We start from the raw sequence: 21389 nt of genomic DNA, 5'->3' as shown, positions 1-21389 counted from the left end.
GAATTCAAGGTAACAATTAAACATTAACTGTTAAAGATTTAGATGGAACTTAATTGAAATTTTAATTAGAGTACGTTGTAGAGAAAATAAGATCAACTTGAATAGTTGGGAAAATCACAACGACTAAAGAACAAAGGGAAAAATTAGTTCTTTTTAGAATAAAGAACAAGGGGGTAACAATTTAAAGGGGAATCAATTAATGATGAGGAAGGGGTAACAATTAAATTGGGGAACACAATTAAATCAAATTAAAAATTAATCACATTAGTGATGAGTTAAACAATTATTACAAAGTAACTTTTTGTCTCTATGTCAATGATGAAAATATGGTTAACCGAAATGGTTAAGATAAAGATGAACTAAAGATAAACTGTAGGCTTAACAATACATCTTCCTAAAAAACAAAAGAAAGTAAAAAGAAAGATAGAGAGAAAGAGAAAATCGGGTCTCTTACTTTTGTAACCAATTTTTGGTCATCTTAAGATGAAGAGATTTAGGTTAATATAATTAAGAAAATTAGTTAATTGTGTTAAACTAATTCCATCTATAATTATATCTTGAGATATAGATTAAGATTTTTGATTAATTATTATTGGTTAATTAAGTTGGGATATTATAATCTCTTAATTATTTAGATCAATTAATTAGGATTCTAATCAATTTGATTTGTTGAGGTTAACAATTAAGAAATTATAACTATAGTTATGGGAGTGGGTTAAGAATTTAACAATAGAAATTTTTAAATGAACGTGAAAGAAAGCACAACAATTAACTAATTGTTGAGGTGAAATTAAAATTAGAAAGTTTTAAATTGTTTCCAAATCATAATAGTGATGAAAATAGAAAGACTGATTTCATGTTCATGTTGAAATTCATCATATGAATATGTTTCTTTTCAAGATGAATTTGTTGTTTGTTTGGAGTTGAATGCTGGGAGAATCCTAGTTGGTATATATTATTAATATTCAAATTAATGGGGATGCGGATATGATAATTTTAGCATTTTGATTTTCTTGACAAGTTATCACAAGAATAATGAACGTGGTTTACTTTATATACTCACTATGGTGATAGTGAATACCTGGAATCAATTATCATGTAAATTTATATATACTTTCAACTTTGAACTTGAATAATATTCATTGTTACTTGTGAAATATTATATAGAGTTCAGATCACTTGTTGATGTACTCAGTTAACACTACATGGGAATCTAACACAATGAATTATCGTTTGTTAATATCTTGAATTGGTGTGAGTTTGGGAGAGAGAGAGAGAGAGGAAAAAATTGACTCATGAAAAAGTAATTAGAGGAAATTACATGATAATTCATTCTTATCATTTTCAATTCCTGTGTTCATTGTTCATACAGAGACAGAGGAAACTTATTACCAGAACTTTTTTTTTCTTTGGATCGGAAAAAAAGCATAAGTATGAGTAATAATCATGGTTGTAATAAGGTCAAGTGTATACGCTGAATTTCATGGTGATGAGTGTGAAGAGGAGGAGGAGGTAAAAAAACATTCTTAGTATAATATTAGACTTTGAATTCATTGTGATAATCATGATGATTAGTGTTCATCTTGATGAGGAGATGAAAATTTCCTAATCATCTTTTTGTTCACTATCATATTATGGAAGCTTATTAATATTATCAAGATGAAGATAGATAAAGAGAAAGAAAGAAAGAAAGAGTGAGAGAGAGAGAGAGAGAGAGAGAGAACGAAAAATATACATGAAGATGAGGAAGAAAGAAAAAAATTTCATCTTTCCATTCCTATGACAAGGAATTCATGGTATCTTCCCTCTCATAATAGCATCATGGCGTTCAATTTCATGTGAATCATGATGAAGAAAGAAAGAGAAAGAAAGAGAAAGAAACTCTTCCCTTCTTTATAATCATCATTGAGGAACTTTTATCATGATAATGGATCAGAATGGAGAGAATTGATGAGTAAGGAAGAAGATGAATTAAGATGGCGAAAAAAAAATCTTCAACAACCCAAATCACCTAGAATATAATCTGAATGATGCTTATTGAGATGATGATCCAGGGGGTAAGATAAAAGGTATTCCAAACGGTAATCATGAAATATTCTGATGATTCCATGTGTATATTGTATAAGAAAATAAACAAAAAAAGCCTAAAGTTATTTATTAAGGTTACCTGATATTTTTACCTTTGCTATACAAACAACAACTCGCATCCATTCACTTACAGTTAGTAAACATTTCCATTCAATAGCGTGGTGATGATATGATTAACTGTAGATAATTCTGTGAACATGTTGACAGAACTTTTTTCCCCCTTTCAACTCATCATGAAATCATTTTGATGATTGAATAACTTTCCTCCCATTTCCCGACGATTACTAAACATTTATATATTCACGATAATAATAATAACAATTGAATAGAATTAGAACTTTTTTTCTTCTTCTTTTTTTTCTTTTTTTTCTTTCTTACTCATTTTTCTTTGCATGATAATATCGTGAGATTCAATTGCAATCCCATGATATTTATATAAATCATCATGATGAAATTGATATGAAATTTTCCCCTCAACTTCATTGATACTGTCAGATGAGATTCTGTTGTTATTAAATTAAACTCTCCCAATGTAATAATGTTAATTCCCTGAGATTCAGCGACTTTGAATATTACATTGAGATGAGTTATCATGAAGTTTGAACTAGATTCTGGGGATCAGCATGAAATTGAATTAAGATTTTCACATTTCATTGCAATTAAGTTGATTAATTTTTTCGGATAAAAAAACTATTCCAGTTGTTTGTTTTCAATTCATTCATATTAATTGTCAATCTCAATTCAGCTCAATAATCATAACTATCGAGAGATTATCATGAGGGGAAAAAACCAGCTCTAGAGATTATTTTAATTCATTTGGCTAATCCATTAGTTAAGTAAATAATCGGATGAAAAGATGAAATAATTGTGATTTTATTGATTGTTCATTGATTCTGATAACTGATTGATTCATATTCCAACTGAGTAATTGGAGTAACTTTGTATAAATAGATATTAATATAAATATAAATGAAATGAAATCGATTCTCAAAATTGAATGTTAGAACTTCAAGTGAAATAATATTCTCTTTTTTTTCTTGATTCACAATTTTCTTATTTCCTTGTTCATGTTCATGTTGACCTGTTTGGTCACCATGAAAATCACTATAATAACATGAAGACATAACAAGATATCATGAAGAATTAGTTACTAAAGGTGAAATTCAGCAGAAAAAAAAATCAAACATAATGAGATGAAATCCTTTTACAGGTAACATGAAGTTGTAATCAATGGTTATTACAAGGAAAGAAACTAAAGCTTGACCACTGGTAATGTCCATCAAATAGCCTAATAAGTTGAAAGAGGTGTAAAAAGTTTCAATAAATTATTTATAACAAACCAATTTAGTTACAATTAACTTGCTTTCTAATCAAAGGATTACGTGTATCAATTTAATTCAATTTCATCTTTTAAATCATGTATACTATTTATCTCACCATGAATTCGGGTTACCTGAATTTTGCCTGTTCAGAAATAGAAGATGTAACAAAAATAAAAAAGATAACAACATTTATAAGAAAACTGAAAACAACATTTAAATTGGTTTAAGAATAAAAAAGATTGATGAAAATTCAATCTCCCCTGAGGGCATTTGTTTTCAATTTACTCAAATTGTCATGAGTTTGTAACTCAATCGATTCAACTGATTCCCATGTAGGTTAATCTTTTACTCAGTTTTCCCCTTCAAATATTATATATATTTTTATATCTTCAGGTTGATAATATTTATCATTATCATTTGATACAGATAAACATTCAACCAATCTGAGCCAATGCTGGAGGTTATGATGATAGTTTTTATCATGTAAAAAATTTCAAAGGGAGTTGATGGTTTATCCTGAAACTTTGACTACCTGATAATAATTTTGATTATCATCTGTATATGTTATTAAATTAAATGATTGATAAAAGAGAGAGAGAGAGAGAGATAAATTTACCTTGTAAACATCAATTTCACCACAGAAACTGTCAAATTGGGTATACAGGGCGTTCAACATGTTGATCACCATCATGGGTGTGGCATTTGAACAGATGGCAGTGAAACCAACAATGTCCGAGAAAAGCATTGTCACATCATCATATTGTTGAGCTTCAACTTGTTCAGATAACCAGAGTTTCTTGGCGACTTGAGCGGGAAAAATTAGATTTAAAAGGTCAACATTTTTCTTTCTCTCCATGGCAACCGCTTCGTTTGCTTGTTGAATGGATTCACGAAGTTTGTCCATTCGTCGTTTTAAACTTTCCTGAGCTCGAGACTGTTCCTCGACTAGGATAATGTCCCGGGTGGCATCGTGAATCGGAATATCAGATAGGTAGAGACCTCGAGAGGTAAGTGAATCTAAACCATCGACCAGAGGGGAACTCAGGAAGAGAAGGCATTTCGACTCTGGACAAGGTATAATTTGACCTTTTAACTCGAGATTCTAAAGAGAAAGACGAAGAAAAAGAAAGAAGGACAAACGAATAAACCATTTTTGTATCGTTCGGATGAGAGACAAAATCATGACACAAATTATAATACCATTAGATTTTATCATGAATTCAGGATGAAACCATTAAATTGTTGATCACATTCAATCAACATGCAAATGCTATTATCAAATGTTGAGCCAAAATCAATCTGATTAACTTTGCACCATTCACACATCTTATAGATATCAAATCAATGTTTATGAAAAACCTTTCAAATTCATAAAGCATTCATGATTCTGATTACTATTATCATGAACTCACAGACTAAAATTTGCAAATGCAATATCAAAGTAATACATAAACTCGTGACTGAACTGCAAACTATCATGATGATGGTGGTAATAGAGAGTAACCATAATCTAAGTGGAAGAGAATGAAAAAAAAGACCAATGTAACTTTTTTTTCCCAATGAGTTGGAAAAAAAAGTTCTGAGTGAATATAAAAGTTCATGATGTTGATCATGAAAAGTAAAAAAAGTTAAACTATTTTCATACATTATCATGATAACATTGATGTGGAAATGAAAGTTACAAGGGAAATAAAAAAGTCTCCCAGTTGACTTACAGGTATTTTTATCTCGATTTTTTATTTATTTATCATCATCACGTTTAGAACTTATTATTTTTTGTTCTATCTACCAATTCCACCGTTGATTGATTATTATTATGATGTAATAATGGGAAAGAAATGATAACTTTCAAGAAAATTCTTCAATCGATTCTGACAGTTGATTGGAATCTTTTTTTCTCCCTCATCATGAATATAATAAGAACATCAACTCGTTACCGTTGTTTTAATTTCGAGTTTGAAATTTACCTTTGGCTTTGTTTCCAGTTCCGGGTCTAGAACTTTAATGATGAAAGGGATATTGGCCATGGTTACAAGAGATTGATAATTTACATTATCTACTTGTGGATCTTTGAATGCAAAGTAACTTGAAATTTGAGTTCCATAGGCTCGATTACCCCCACCAAAAATCCGAAGAAGACCTGGAAAAATATACAAAGGAACATGTAAAATGACCACAGGTCAGCTGATTAGGTTTCACCATAAGATTTATTACCCTGTATTTTATCAGATTAGAAAGAAAAGAGAGAAAGTTGGATTGATTTTCGATTCTATTTCAACATTCATCTTCTTCTCATGACCATTGGTACTTTTTTCCGATTAAAATGTAATAAGAGATGGAAAATTTATTCGAAAGTTTATTCGTTCTATTCTTAAGTTACAGATTAATGAACTTGATTATTTGTTCGATCTAATTATCTGATAGTATTAATCAAGAAATTCTGATCAATGATTCAGTGGGAAGGATAATCAGTAAGGTTAGTTGTGGGTAGTTTTTTGTAAGGATAATTAGTGAATTATATTCAATTTGTCAAAAAGTTAATCAGGTTAAATCATGTGAATTGAACTTTCTTTGCACCATCAACATTATCCTTGTAATTGTATCATGAAATTAGAGTAAACTTAAAGAATTACTTAATATTAATACCGATAAAACTGATGGTAAAATATTACAAAAGGTAATCTGTAATTCACAATAGAGATTCAATGAGAGTTCTGAGAATAGACTTGTTTAAAGGTGAATATTGTTATCTCTCCCTCTTGTATATATATGAGATGAAATTCTGAAGGCTATTCAATCTCTGGAAGATAAAAAGATGAGGATGAAAGAAAAGATGAAAAAAAGGAAGAGAAAAATTCTGTGACACTTGGAATCAATCAAGTTGACAAAGCTTCTTTTCCTCTGGTGACTTGAGATTGTCAAGGAGGAAGGCGAGAGGAAGATGATAAAGATGAAGATAAGGATAAGGATAAAGATAAAGATGGTGATGATGAAGATAAAGAAAGAGAAGACAAAGGAAAAGAAGGGATGAAGATAAGGGAATACATGTGATAAGGGGGGAAAAGTCTAAAGGATTGGATGAAATGATTCGCATGAAGACTTGGAATTGAAGAGATCAACCAGGCAGATGCTTGAATCTTTATCTGATTTCACGGCTCATCATCCATCTCTATCATCTTCATCTTCATCTTTCTTTTTCTCTTTCTTTCCCATCTGATTTACCATCATCTTCATCTTCATCTTTATCACCATCATCATCACCCATAGTTTTCAATTCTTATCAATGAAACTCTTTATCTCTTGAAACCATTTATCCCAAATGAGCAACAATATAATGAAAGAAAGTCATTAAATCAATTAATATTATTGAATGTCCACTTATGTCCATTATTTTAATTGTCCATTATGTCTACTTATGTAAGTACATCTTGATTATGGATATTTTTTCAATCACAGCTGATCATCAATCTAATCAATTGAAATATTATATTAGACTTATTGTCAGAATTGTTGGAGAAAAAAAAATTGTTCCATTCACATCCATCTTCATCCAATCGCACATCACCATCATCTTAACCTGAGATGATGATGAATTACTACTGGAAGTTTCAGTAACACTAAGAGAGAGAGAGAGAGAGAGAGAGAGAGAGAGAGAGAGAGAGAATTGTATGAACTGTGAATTGTGTCAATCAACAGGAAAAAAGATGAAGATGATAAAAGTTGATCAGATTGGAATAGAGTGAGAGAGGAAAAGATGAGGAGTAGAAGGAAAAAATTCTTGTCACAGTTACATGAGATACTTTTAGGATTCACTTGTTAATAACATAACGATAACAATGATAATCATCATGATAATATATTCAGTGTTGGGTTTCAGTAGTAATAATAATAGTTATGAATTGTCACAAGTCACAATTGGTTTAACTTAACAATCATCATGATGATGATGAATACACTGAATCTATTCATTCATGAACCATATCTATTGGAATATTCTATGTGTATTCATTTCTTCCGTTTCCGGTTCTCTATCCTTTTAACCATATCTTATGACCATCTCATGGAATAGTAATAAATTGTATCACAATATATATGAGAATTTTATTATTAATAAAGAAGATGGAAAGTAAAAGTTTTTCAAAGAATTTGAATTTGAAATTTGAAAATTCTAAGGAAAATGTCAAACTTTTATCTATCAATTCATAATTCACTTTCTTTCAGAAGTTATATTTTCATGTTTAATGATAATAATAAGCTACTCAATCAATTCTGTCAGATTATTATCATATGAACATATTGAACTTTTTTGAAGAAAATTTTTTCTACTTCGAATAAAAAAATCGAAACCTGAATAAACCCTAAGAATCAATAAATTGTATTGATTAAGATATCATGTAAAAGATGAGCATTTAAGGTGATTGATTAATCAAGAGAGGGGAAGAGCAACAATTGAAATTACATTAGTAGTTGATCTAGTTAATTGCTGTAAAAAATTCATGTAATAATTGTGATTGATTTGATTGTTGCTTGAGTCGAGATACATTTATGATTAATAAGTAAATTGCTGGTGCCTATTGATTGACTTTTAGTGGTTCAATTGTATTGGGAATCAAGTAAATTGTTGAAACAATCAATCAAGTAATTAAGGCAATTTTTTATGGGCAAAATTAATTGTTGATGGTTGAAATTTTTTTTCCTAATGATATAACCATATAGATTAATTGTTGATCAATGATTAATGTTGTAATTTGAATATGGTTAACCTTTTGATTACTTGGCTGATTAGATATTATCATTAACCAGTTTATATTATCATGATAATGATTAAGGATCAATATCTGATTATCTTTATGAAAATTACCATAAATTGATAAGAAGACAGAATGAAAAAAGTATGAAATTAACATCAGAATTGAGTAATATCATGATGATAATGATGATACTTGATGATTAAGGTAATGATGAAAATGTAGATAATGATTATCAATCTTAATGCATCAGGAAGGATTTGAAAGGTTATCATGATATTGGTGTTCAGAGTTCAGTTAATTGCTATTGAAATGATAAGAAGAAAAAAAGTTCATTCAAAATCAGATGAACTTTATCATGAATATGAGGGGAAAAATGTAAATTCTAGCCTTTGATACTCTGATATTTGCATTTCAATCGTTAAGATTTGAAAAAAGTTCTAATCTCAATTAAATACAGGGTAATTCTGAGGGGAAGAGATAAATTAAGATGATCTTACCTTCGCCTAATTGTACAATATTTAAATTAGAATCACAGATAAAATGAAATGGAATCGCTTTGCAAAATATTTTCATGGTAATAAGCAAATCTTTTGGATCAGCTGATAAGTTTTTCACTGAACCAGAATCTTCATAAGGTGAAGGTTTTCTCAGACTTTTCATCATCTCTGAAGTTAATGAGCTTTGAGTATGAAGGGTTGACCTTTTGGAGACTTTAAATGTTGGTGTTGTTGTTGTTGTTGTTGTTGTGGTGGTGGTGGTGGTGGATGAAGATGATAGAGAGCATGATGATTGGGTTGTGGTTGGATTTTTATTCATAGAAATATTTCCTGAAGATTCAGTTTTCATGTGAACTTTTTTAGTAGCGGTTGTTGTGTTAGTTACAGTATTGAGCTCCATGTTGTTCAATTGACGATCAATCATGTTAATCATTCATTGAGAATCAAATCATGAAAATTTCAAGGTCACACTTTATGAATAATATTATTATTCACACACATGAACAATTAACTAATCACTAGTTCACTAAATTGGACACAATAAATAACAAGCTCTCCAGGTAAGTCAATAGGACTTCAGGAATAAATTATTGAACTGAATTTTTCCCCTGATTCTCTGAATTGGAAATGCTTCTGTGTTTTACGGTCACCGGCTTCTTATTGGTCTTTTTATCGTTTTGTCATCCTAATTACATGAAAATTTACTGAAGATGATGTAAAGGATGAAGGTGACGAAAATATTTCTCCAATGATGTAACTATTTTTATACTATTTTCTGATAATATTTACCTTTGAAGAGAATCCGATGTCTCCTTTGGAATAGAAAAAAGAAAAAAAAATCGATAAGTTCTTTTGTTATTGTTGGTTGAAAACAGAATTAGTATTAGGAATTCTTGGATTTTTCTTCATGATCAACTTTCTTTTCCTCAGTTATCATGAAAATGGTCAACAAAATATATACCGAAATTGAAATGTAGAGAAAATAGAATTTGAAAAATTGAAACAAGGTAACTTAATGTTCATCCTATTATCATGATATCTGAATGAATCTGAAACAAAATAACAATAGATTCCAGATGATTCATTATATTTGCATGAACATTTTATACCATTAAAGTTTGACTGCATTAGAACGTAGAAAGTGGGCAACGAAAGTTCATCGTATTCATTATAATGTTTCAAAAGTTTTTTTCCACTCACGAAGATCATGATATTCAGCCTTGATTATCATTTACCTCTTTCGTACTGAACCTTTTATCTTATATCAAATTTCGTTATGAGTTTTTTTTCCTCTCCTTCTCTTATTATCGTCATCATTATAATCATCATCTTCCATCGTCATCCATTTTCTTTCACTCTCAGTTTATCCAAGTAATTTTTTCCAGCATGGGAATTGCTCCTGTAAGCTTACTGTTCATTGTTCAGGTTGAAAAAAAGTCCAGGAGTAATGAAATTCTGACGGAATGATAACTTGAATGACTAGAAGCAAATTTAAACATCAAGGTGATGATGATGAAGGAGGAAGAGGAAGTGAGCTAATACCTTTAATATATAATCTAATGTAATCTAATCTAATGTATCCCATGTAAAATTATCATCATTACATGGGTGTTATTATTGTTTCTCTGCCTTTCTTTTTCTCTTTCTTTTTATGGAAATTTTTTCCTCACCATAGAGAGAGAGAGAAATTTTTTTCAAATGAGAACTGAATCAATTTGAGGAAAGCTGATTATTATCATGAACTTTTTTTTCTTAACTTTTTCTCTCCCCAGGTAATATATTATATAAGAATTTTAAAATGAAGATAATACTCATTAGAATATCATTTAGACAGAATTGATGAATTCTTTTATCAGTATGTTACCTTTTCTCAACTTTTCTTTACTCTCAAATGTAATAAAAATTATTCAGAATAAATTATGTTACGTCTCATGATGATTTTCATGATAAAATGAGTCTTAGAATTGTGGGGTGGGCCACCTTATCTAATGACCTTATAATATTCAGATATAAATATATCATAAGATTAGCATATTAAGTAGATTGAGATGATGAAAGGGATGATAAAAGGACCTTTTTTCATCTTATACTCTTTGGTTAAGATGCTTTTTTTGTCTATGTGCGTTTGCTTGTTGAACTTTTTTTTTGCTTTTCTACACGAAAAAAAAGGAACCAGAGAAAAAGGAAAAAAGAATATGGTGAGAGAATCGATAAACATGATAATGATGTTCAGGGTGATAATAAGAATTTAGGGTGATGATGATGAAGGGGAAGAGGAGGTGATGATGGAGGTGGTGGTGGTGGTGAAAGTGTATTGAAAAGCCTGAAGGATGTAAGTCCACCCGAAGATGATCAGGAAAATGATATTGGTTTTCTGTGTAGTCCAATTAAACGATAATTGGATGGTAAAGGTGAGCAAGAGGTGGGAGGGTGGAGGTGATGATATACTATGGAAGAGAAAAAAATGAAAAATAAAAGAAAGAGAGAGAGAGAGAGATGATAAAAGATGAGAGTGGTAAATTAAGAAGAAGAAGGAGAATGAGAAAGAATCGTTTGAGGAGTTGAGGAATAAGGGAAGACAGTGGGAGGGAAGATGGAGGATAGAAGATGATAAAAGTTCAGTGGGTGGAGGATGAGGATGAGGGAATGTTCATAGAAAAGGATGACAAGCTTTGATTCGGGTAATTAGATAGAGAGAATGAGTAGGAAGATAAAATAATGATTAGAAAGATGCAATAAAATATGTTCATCAACAACGAAGTCAAAATGATGATTAGAAAAAGGATGATGAAGGTAAGATGGAGATGATGATAAAATTTGGTTGCAAAGATTTTGTTATATTGTAGTTTACTAATCATCATATTACTAATTAAGACGTTCATCCCTCGTTTGAATCTAGAATTAAGATTCTTAATAGATGAAGATGATTATGATGATGAACAAATTAATTAGCCTCATTCCGGTTGGATAACTTTTAACATGGAACTTTTTTCCCTATCTGAATCTCTCTCTCTCTCTCTCTCATTATCATCATTTTCACCCATTTCATCATCTCTATCACTCCATCATCTTCCCAAAGGTGTATTCAATAGTCAGTTGTTGAAGGCAAAAGGATTTTATCGACTGTAACTTACAAGAAACCAGAGATAATAGTTACTCATCTTCCCCTCTCCCTAATAAAAGATGAAGATGATAATGATTGTGTTTCTGTTGATGGAGATGATGATGAACATGATGATAATAATAAAATAGGAAATGAAATAATATCTTCTTAAGAAATTAAATATCTTCTTTGTGATAACTTCTCATTATCTTGTAGATGAATCATTAGTATGAACTTTTTTTGTTCACTCGAAAAAAAAAGTTCCAAACTTTTTCATCATCATCATCATCATCTCTCTCTCATCTAGTTGATTGTTTCAGCATTTCCCTTGCTTATCATCATGTTCATAATTTATCTGAATCTGTATCATTATCATCATGATTTGCCATCTTCAGTCATGATAATCAAGAGGCTAAATTGATTAACAAGTTTGTTTCTGGTTTCTGTTTTTATCCAATATTAAAACGGAAATTGTTGCAAATTGTTTCTTGCAATTCAGGTCAATATTGCAATAAACAAGACGATGATAATGATGATGATGATGATTGCAATTGTTTATCATCATAAACAACAATATCATTATAATTATCATTAACTTGAAAAACAACAACAACAAAAACTAATAGTAGTTTCTATTGGTTATGTTACATCAAGTTTTGCTTTGTAACTAAATCATAATAAACCTTAATTGTTGCAATTAGATGATAAGTTTTCAACTAAAAAAAATTGAAATTAGATAAAAAAATTAGCTGAAACAATTTTCCTTAAACTCATCTAACAGCAAAAAAATACAACAGAATCAACCAGTTAATGATTAGTGATTTAGACAAAAATGAAATTCAATTGATGATCTGGTTAATCAATCATTATCAAAGGTAATCTTTTAATTCCCACAATCAATTTGCATCAATTTAATAACAAGGTAGATCTACAAAAATGAAGGATGAATCTTATGATTATCTCAAGGAATTATATGAAAAAAAAAATTATTCAGAATTTTCAGAACTTAGATAATATTATAATCATGATTCTGTCTGGTAATCAATTTAATGATGATGGTTAATCATCATGACCTTTGATCACTAGATCTAAATTGATTGTATGGCTTAGAATGGATTGAGAATATTTACCGAATTGTGAATTATTATGATGGGAAAAAGTTCTGACATATTAAATGATAACATTGTTTTCAGGGGAGGTAAAGATTATTCATAGAATATGAGATTCAGACAATCTCCATGGTAAACCTGTGAATCTTTTTTATTCATTTTTCATTTGGACTTTTACTTTGCTTTGATATTCCGGCTCATGGTCATCATTTTAATGATAGAAATGTTTTCCATCATGATGACCATCATGGTTCAGGGTAAATGAATGAATTGAAACAGCTGGTTGATTGTAGGTTATGTCATTAAAAGTTATGTATTATTATTATTAAAGAGGAACCGAACAAAAAAATTGGAACAACTTTCAATCAAACTCATCCATCAACATCTATCATGATCATGTAAAGATGACTAATTCTTGAACTGAACATTCATTTCAGGAAGAGATGATAATTTTTAATATGTTCTCATATATCTAATGGTGACATTATGACAGAAATTCATCAAGTTACCAAAAAATTTTCTTCCCTTAAATTATGATAACGAAATTTTCGTTACTATCTATATATTCATATTTGGGTAATAACTTTGATTTAGTTAAAGTATCAGATAACTTGATGTAAACTATTATTATCTCATGATAATTGATTAGTTTTAATGGTGACAATTGATAAATTGTTGTAACTCACAATGATTTTTATCTGTGTTTATTGGAGCCATTTTTAAATTGATTGTGACAACTTATCAGCAAATAATCAAATTAAATTGTGTTTGTATTTCAGATTCTGGTTTTGTTTTTTTAACTATTTTCATGGATTCAGATTTTTTCATTGGAATTTTTTTTCCTTTTCCCAAAATTCAGTTGATCATGGTGATGGGGCTTTCTTGCTCCTTGCTACTTTTCACAGACTTCATGATGATAATATTATGAATCTTTTATTAATAATATCTATTTATTTGATTGTTTACTTGTTTATCATGATCATGATGGAGATGAAGATGATCAAGTTGATGATAGTCGAATGGGTCACTTGATGGAAACTTTTTTCAGCTTCATGAGAATCATTTTTATTTTGTTTTCTTCTTGGCATGAGAATTGTAAGTTATATTTATCATTCGTTTCTTATGGGAATTATTGTGAATATTTGAATTGGATGATGATAATCTTTAGGCAGAAGATGATATTGTTGAAATAAACGTGATTTTCATGGGAATCATGAGGAAATAAATGAAGAAACGACCAAGAAATTGTATCGATATTAAATTTTAAGGGTGATCTCTTTTTCCTCATTGAAACAGAAAAAGGTAACAGTTGATTCCTAATATTTTACTGACCCTTCCCCTGAATCATCACTTATAATGGTCAATATTTCAACATTTACTCATGATATTCATTGGGAGGCATTTCTTTTTATTCATTTCTTACTGATCAGAACTTTTCCCATGATGATAACTTTATCATTCTGAGTTTTCTGATGCTGATGGATTTTGATTTGAAACTCAAATCTTTTTTACTTTTAAACAAACTGATAGCTGGAAGAAAACGAAATGAAAGAAAATCCTAAAATTAAACTTAAATCATGAGTCAATTTCATGATAATCTCTCATTCATATATTCTAGGGAATACATGAAAACTCAACAGAATGTTGTTCAACTACTTCAACGATTAGCTTTTAATTAGATGGTAAAAATATCCAATCAACTAAGCGAATACCACCATGATGTTAATAGCTATAATCTACAAAATAAGTGAGAGAAAAGGTATTTCATGGATTAGAAAAATTCTCATTAAAAATTCTGTTTGATTGAAATGTTATCCATTGATATTATTCCTCATGATCAGTCTAAGTATTCTGATAGTCAGAATTTACCTTTTTTTCTGTGTAATTTTCTTTCCTCCGAGAATTGAACTCCAATTACATCTCAATATACTGACACACATGGTGAATTGAAATTCACGATGAAGTTTGGATATCAAATTTGGTATTATAATCGCTTTTGTTTAGCAAGATCATGAGGAGATGAAACTTGAGAGAACTAAAATTCTGATTATCATGAACGTGATTTCTAATCACCATCTTACAATTACTATTATCCCCTGAACATGAGTCTCTCTCTCTCTCTCTCTTTAATTTTTTTCTTTTCAAAAGTTGCCGCTTGGTCAATGTTCATTCAGCCCATTCATATGAATCATTTTTGACCTTTCGACTTGTATAATTTACTGTTCATGGTGGTGTTGGTGTTAGTATTATTCTTCAGGGTGAAGTTGAGGAGGTTTTTGATGTTTCTTTTGACTTAATATTTACTATTTGCTCAATGTTCCGTGGTTGAATATAATACAATCAGATGATAAGAAATTTGATGCTTTCAAGTCATTTGACTGAGTTTATGTTATTTGCTCTAGGGAATCTGAATTCATCATGTTATCAACATCATCATCATCATCGTCATCGTCATTATCATTATTATTATTGGTAAACAACAACAAAAACAACAACAACATGATAAAAGAAAACAATGATAAAGGAAGTTTATTTATATGTCATCTGGAAGATGGAAAAATTCACATGGAAAAGTTCAGCTGATCAGATACTGTAGCTGAATTTTGGATGATCACTTTTGATTTACTGTGAATTTTTTTGTTCCTATTACATAATTTTTGTTGTGATCAAAATGAAAATGATGAGAGGAGATGAAGTGGATGAAGACGATTCTGTTCATGTGACAATGTTGACATTAAATTGTTCATATTTGTTATTATTATTATACTAATATAAACAACGAAAACTTGACAGAGAAAAAAAAGTTACGAATTCCAATTCTGATTTTTGATTCACTTTCCTTTTTGGTTCTCTGACACTCTCTGTAAACTTAATGAGGTTCAAATTTTCTATCATGTAACAAGTTCATTTGCCCTCAGGCATCTCGTTATATTCTCAAAATGATAATCATATTGATTCATCATCATGTTTTCCCGAAAAAAAATGAATAAAGTAAGGAAATTTTCATTTTCCATAATTTTCTCACTTTTTAATCGTACATTTGATTGAATAGATGAATCAATAAATACAATTAATAATATATAAGCAATTAATTTGATTTGATATTTACTTTGATTACTGGTTAATAGCAATTAATTTGTAATTTGATAATAATTTCATGGACTTTCATTTCATCATCATGGTTTCGTATTGATTGTTTATCAAAATCTCAAGTCTCAGTTTACATTTAATCTAATTGTTTGCCAATATTTAATCTAAATGAGCAATTAAAATCTTAATCAAGTCAAATTAAACTGAATTAATCTGAGATATGATTAAGTTTCTGTTGATAATAATAACTCAAAGATGATTGGAAAGATTTGATAAGATTGATTAATCCTTAATTGCAATTTGATCACATATTAAAATCATTTAACTGTAAAAACCATAACTGATTAGTTTCTGTGTTGATTTGGATCAATATTAAATTGTTATTAAATTGTAAATCTTTTTTTCTCTTCCTCTTGATCAAATAGTAAATCAAATCATGTTAGTGACATTTAATCTTGATGATTAAACTAAATAAGATGAAGATGAGTCTGCATCCATTGTCATCATCATCATCTGAATGAACTTGATTTTCTGATAAAAGTCTTATATTAAATTAAATGGACAAGACAATTAATTTAGACACTAAGAAAAGTACATTAGATTGGATTGACTTTTTTTCCTTGGTGGTAAACAAGATGATGATTAAAATGATGATTATTCTGGTTTATCAAGGCAAAAGGGTTTAACCCATCAAAGTGATTAGTATTGGGAGGAAGAGGAAGTTGAAGAAACAAGAAAAGTTTTTCTTATTAACTGAAATAATTTATATATAAGTGATTAACATGGGAACAATAATCAATAACAATCGTTGAGCTTATTAGCCTGATTAATTAAGATGATTCTATGAACTTAATTAGCTACAATTACCTTCAATCACTGCACACTTGAGACGAAAGGTAAACCAAAATGATTGAATCAAGCTACGATTGAGTTGAGAACAAAAAAAACACAACAATTAACACTTTCCATAGGTAAAATCAGCATGATAATTGAACAACATGAGCTCATGAGGATTGAATCAAACTAATATCAAGGTAAATAAACAAGTGAGTACAAAAAAAAAGACCCAGACTCTTGATTAACTCATTGATTGAAATGATTTAACTGTGAAGATGTTGATAATAAACATGGAGATGATGATGATGATGAAATGGTGCATGAATTTCATGGATTCTGGAATGAACTTCTTTCTGATAGAAGAAGCAAAAAAGCAAAATTCAAATGAATCCTGAATTCTGAATTCTGGTACAATTAAAGTTACGTTAATTAAATGTGACTCAACAATTCTGATTAACAATAATGAAATCAATTGATTTTTCTATTCTCATCCTTTTCAAATCAATTGTTTGCCTTAATTGTTGTTTCAAGTCACGGCAATTAATCAGGTTACCATGTAAATAGTAAAAAAAAAGTTATTAATATGAAACATTTGTAACATTTGATAACAAAATTTTCAAAAAAAAAATAAAAGTTCTGACAGAATTGAAAGAGTAACATTATCAGAACTTGACAATATATCTAATAAGTACATTAAATAATAACAGGTTAACTTTAATCATATACAAAATGTAATAAATTGTTGATATATGAATACATGATTGTAATGATTAGTTAATTACTTTTTCCTTTTCAAAGTTAATCAACTTCAAGTTTACCTGAACTGTTGATTTTAAACCTGACAGATAATATTGATTATATTATATACTAGTTATTGGTCTGAATTGAAAAACTGATTGGTTATTATTAACTGAACCTGATCAGGAAAAAAAAATATCAACCTGAACATGAATTAATAACCATCATCCTGATGATAATAATAATATCATATATATATAAATGTAACCTTGTAATCTGTTTACATGATATTAATAATATCATCATCATGAATAACTCAGGTAGATAAGAAAAAAAATTCCTTCCCACCATGTGATCTAATTTAATCTTACTTCTAGTCTGGGTTCATATTGTATCTCTAAAACTTATCATGAATATCATGGGGGTATCCATGATAAAGCTCAAGAGTAACTCTCAATGTTTATCATGCTGTTAATCTTACAGATTTTGTGAATCTCTCACCCTCTAGGACATGGTTACTTGACTGAGAAAATTCAATGAAAATCCTGAATAAAATGTCAGCTTTCCTTAGATAAACTTATCAACATTGTTTTCGCTGTTATCAAATTCCAATTAAATTCTGATTAAATGAGAAGAAAAAATTTTCCTAAACTTTTTTGAATAATTTAAAGTTTGGACTCTCTGATTATCTTTAATTATCTTACTCAGTTGGACTTAAGCTTTTAATTGTAATTTAAATTATCATGTTCTCATTTAAGTTATACTAATAGACTTTGTCTTTGAAAATTAGTTAAATTAATGATGAATTTTATTAATTGGGAATCTTATCTTTTGCCTTGGATATAAGTTTTGTTGAAAAGTTTTGTTCCTTTTTTTTTAATCAACTCATGAAATAGTTGAACCATGAAATGATAAAGATGAGTAGGAATGGGTGTAAATTGTGAATATACTGATAATATGGAAAAATATTCATTTCTTTTTGCGAAGTTAAAATTAATTATATTACATTGGAGAAAGTGAATAGTTATCCTTGACAGAATTTGGGAATTCTGTTTCAGGGTAAAGGGAAAGGTATGGTTATTATTATTATCAGAATTTTATCTCCATCATGATTACAATTTGGTGATTCACTGGTGGAGAAGAAATTAGAGAAAAATTTGCTATCATCAGAATTTTTCTTTCTTTTTCTTATATATTATTATTATCAGAACTTGCAGTTTTGAATAAAGAGAAGAAAAGAAAGAGAGATACGATTCTTATCTGAATTCTCAACAGAAATTCTGAAATCCATTCTTTCATTTCATTGCCATCCTTAGGTAAAAACTACTATGTATTTGTCAGAAAAAAGAAGGAGAGGAAAATTTTCTCTTTCTCTTTTATTCTTAGTAATCATTATCATGATTATCATGAAGAAATGTCAAATAATACTTTAGATTCATGGTAATGTTTAACTAAACTCCGTAAGATATTGTTTGGATATTAACAAACTGAAAAACTATTACTCAGCCTGTGAATTTTTTTTTCTTAAATTTCATCACGATTATCATTACTGAATTCAGATTCCATGGGCTAACCATGAATATAAAATTCTAATAAATCATAAGATTTCGAGGTGATATATGTGAAATGAAATCCTACTCATGAGATGAACTTTTCACCCACCTTGACTGCCTACTCAGTTGAAATTTCCTTCTCTCACTCTTCCTGAAATATTTCATACCTTATATTCAACTTTTGATATTAAATTGATTGATTGTTCCAATTTCAACTGATAATCATGTTCAATTATAATCAATCAACTCAGAGAGTCTTGATAACATCATGAGTGACTTGATTTTGTGACTTTACACCTTCAAGATCAAATTTATATTGATTTATATATATAATATTGTCAAAGATTTCAGGGTGATAATGATTATCGGTAAAAAGTACATAAAAATGATAATTAAATTCAGAATCTAATGTTCTTGTGGAAAGATAATATCATGAGATAAAAGCTCTGAAACAAGAGATAAAATAAAAGTTGGAAAATTCAGTAATTTCGATAGATCAGAATTGAAATAGAAAATATATAAAAAGTTGTATAATCTGCTATTATCATGAAGATAAAAGTTCATTGTATTGAAAGATAATGATATATATACATCAGAGAAAGATTGATATTCATATTTAATGGAAATAGATAACAAACCGCCATGAAAAGTAACATCATGGGCAGAATTTTATTCAGAAAAATATTATCTCATATTATTCATTCAACCCTGCAAACATTGATTCCTCCTCACTAACAATTGAATGGTTATTATTATCTCAGGTAATAGAAACGCTTTGCATGTAACATTGAAATAAGAAGGAAAAAAATTATTGAAAATTCTCATTCTCGAAGAAACATTCAATTCAATTTCACGATAATAATAATAATAATAATCTTGTTCTCGATTTGATATTTTGTTATCTTCTTTACCTTGGATAACCAAATGCCCACAATCGTTGATAGAGATTGGTCACTTTACTTTCCAACATCTTGACCATCTTATTATTACTTTTTTTTCTTAACATTTCATTGACCATCTCGTGTCTTTTTATATTGATTATCTTCATGATGACAACACTATTCTCATCATTTCCTTTACCCCATTTTCGAGGCTCGATAAACATTACAATTGAACATACCCCTGATTTATTATTTAACAATTACCTTGAAACTGGTTCTCTACCGTTTTCTTTGGTAGTAAATAAAAGTGACAATCAAAGAAAATACTGTTTATCTAATGATTCAGAATTTTAAGGTTACTTTACAGTGAAAGATCTGAACTTGGAATTATCGCCGAAGATGTGATGGAAAATCAGTTAAATTCATTTTGTAAAACCTGTTGGTGAGTTCATTCCACCATTTCACTTCATCCATTCCTTAAACTATCGTCCTTATGTTGAACTAGATGAGAAACTTTTCCTTTTAGCTTTGATAATATTTCATTTCTCAGCTATCATGATGAACTATAAATGATACAATTATCAACTATTAATAGAAATGATGATAAATCAGGATTTTGAGGAAAAAAAGAAGAAAGGGAGTTCAAAAAAGAAAATCATGAAATGTTCATTTGGAGGGTGATAAGGGATGTAGAGAACTCAATTTTTCATCGTAATAAAATCAGAAAAATTGAAAAATATTAAAACTCAATCAGAATTAATCAGCTATACTTTCAAGAAAAGGTAAGTCAACTCAACTGATCAACAGTTAATCAAGTCGAAGAATGGATCAAATGTCACCTTCAAAAAGTAGAGACATCATAATCACTTTCACAGTAGTCTAAAACTGCATGTTCTAGCTCAATTAGCTCAGGCTGAAGCCAGATTGGAATTTTCGTTAAGTTTTATAAAGTTTTTCACTGAAAATAAAAATAAAAAGTCTAAATTTTAGCTAGAAATCGTTTGTATTAAATGTAATCGTTAGGTATTAAATATTCATTACGAAAAACTCATTTATTTTATCAGAACATCGTTCTTTTGCATGTAAAGGGTGAGAGTTTTAAAGCATTGAAGTTCATAATACAAAACACTAAATATTATTAGATTTTAATCGATCTATGAGTAGTGATAAAACTGCCCGGTCTGGGACAAAAAGAGAACAAAAAACACCAGACTGAAACCAATTAAATATGACACTTGGTTAATTGACAGTTAAATCACTTTTAATTAAATGTAAATATAAATGGTTTAAACAGAATTATTACAGTAATTAATTAGATGAAATCAGGAGTAAAAATTTTTTAGTAGAAAAATGTCAGTTAAATAATTAATCAATGAAATGTGTCCGGATAGCCTTAATTCTTGGACACCTACATAAAGGG

The 21389-nt window shown here is 29.1% G+C and overlaps 1 protein-coding gene across 2 annotated transcripts in view; it reads right to left on the bottom strand.

Moving 5' to 3' along the window:
• LOC128388009 (guanylate cyclase soluble subunit alpha-1-like) overlaps positions 1-21389 on the bottom strand; it is a 56797-nt gene that overhangs the window by 20381 nt on the left and 15027 nt on the right. For both annotated transcript variants that reach the window (XM_053347341.1, XM_053347342.1), the window contains exons 2-4: positions 8659-9470; positions 5378-5550; positions 4027-4512 (exon numbers count right to left, since the gene is read on the bottom strand). In XM_053347341.1, coding sequence (XP_053203316.1) covers positions 4027-4512; positions 5378-5550; positions 8659-9091 — 1092 coding nt within the window. In that variant the 5' untranslated portion in view covers positions 9092-9470. The remainder of the gene's footprint in view (positions 1-4026; positions 4513-5377; positions 5551-8658; positions 9471-21389) is intronic.

Source organism: Panonychus citri, unplaced genomic scaffold (assembly GCF_014898815.1).
Source record: "Panonychus citri isolate SS breed McGregor unplaced genomic scaffold, ASM1489881v1 Contig00095, whole genome shotgun sequence".
In the NCBI taxonomy this organism is placed as follows: Eukaryota; Metazoa; Arthropoda; class Arachnida; order Trombidiformes; family Tetranychidae; genus Panonychus; species Panonychus citri.
Note: the sequence above shows the minus strand (reverse complement) of the source record. Positions and strands in the feature narration are given on the sequence as shown.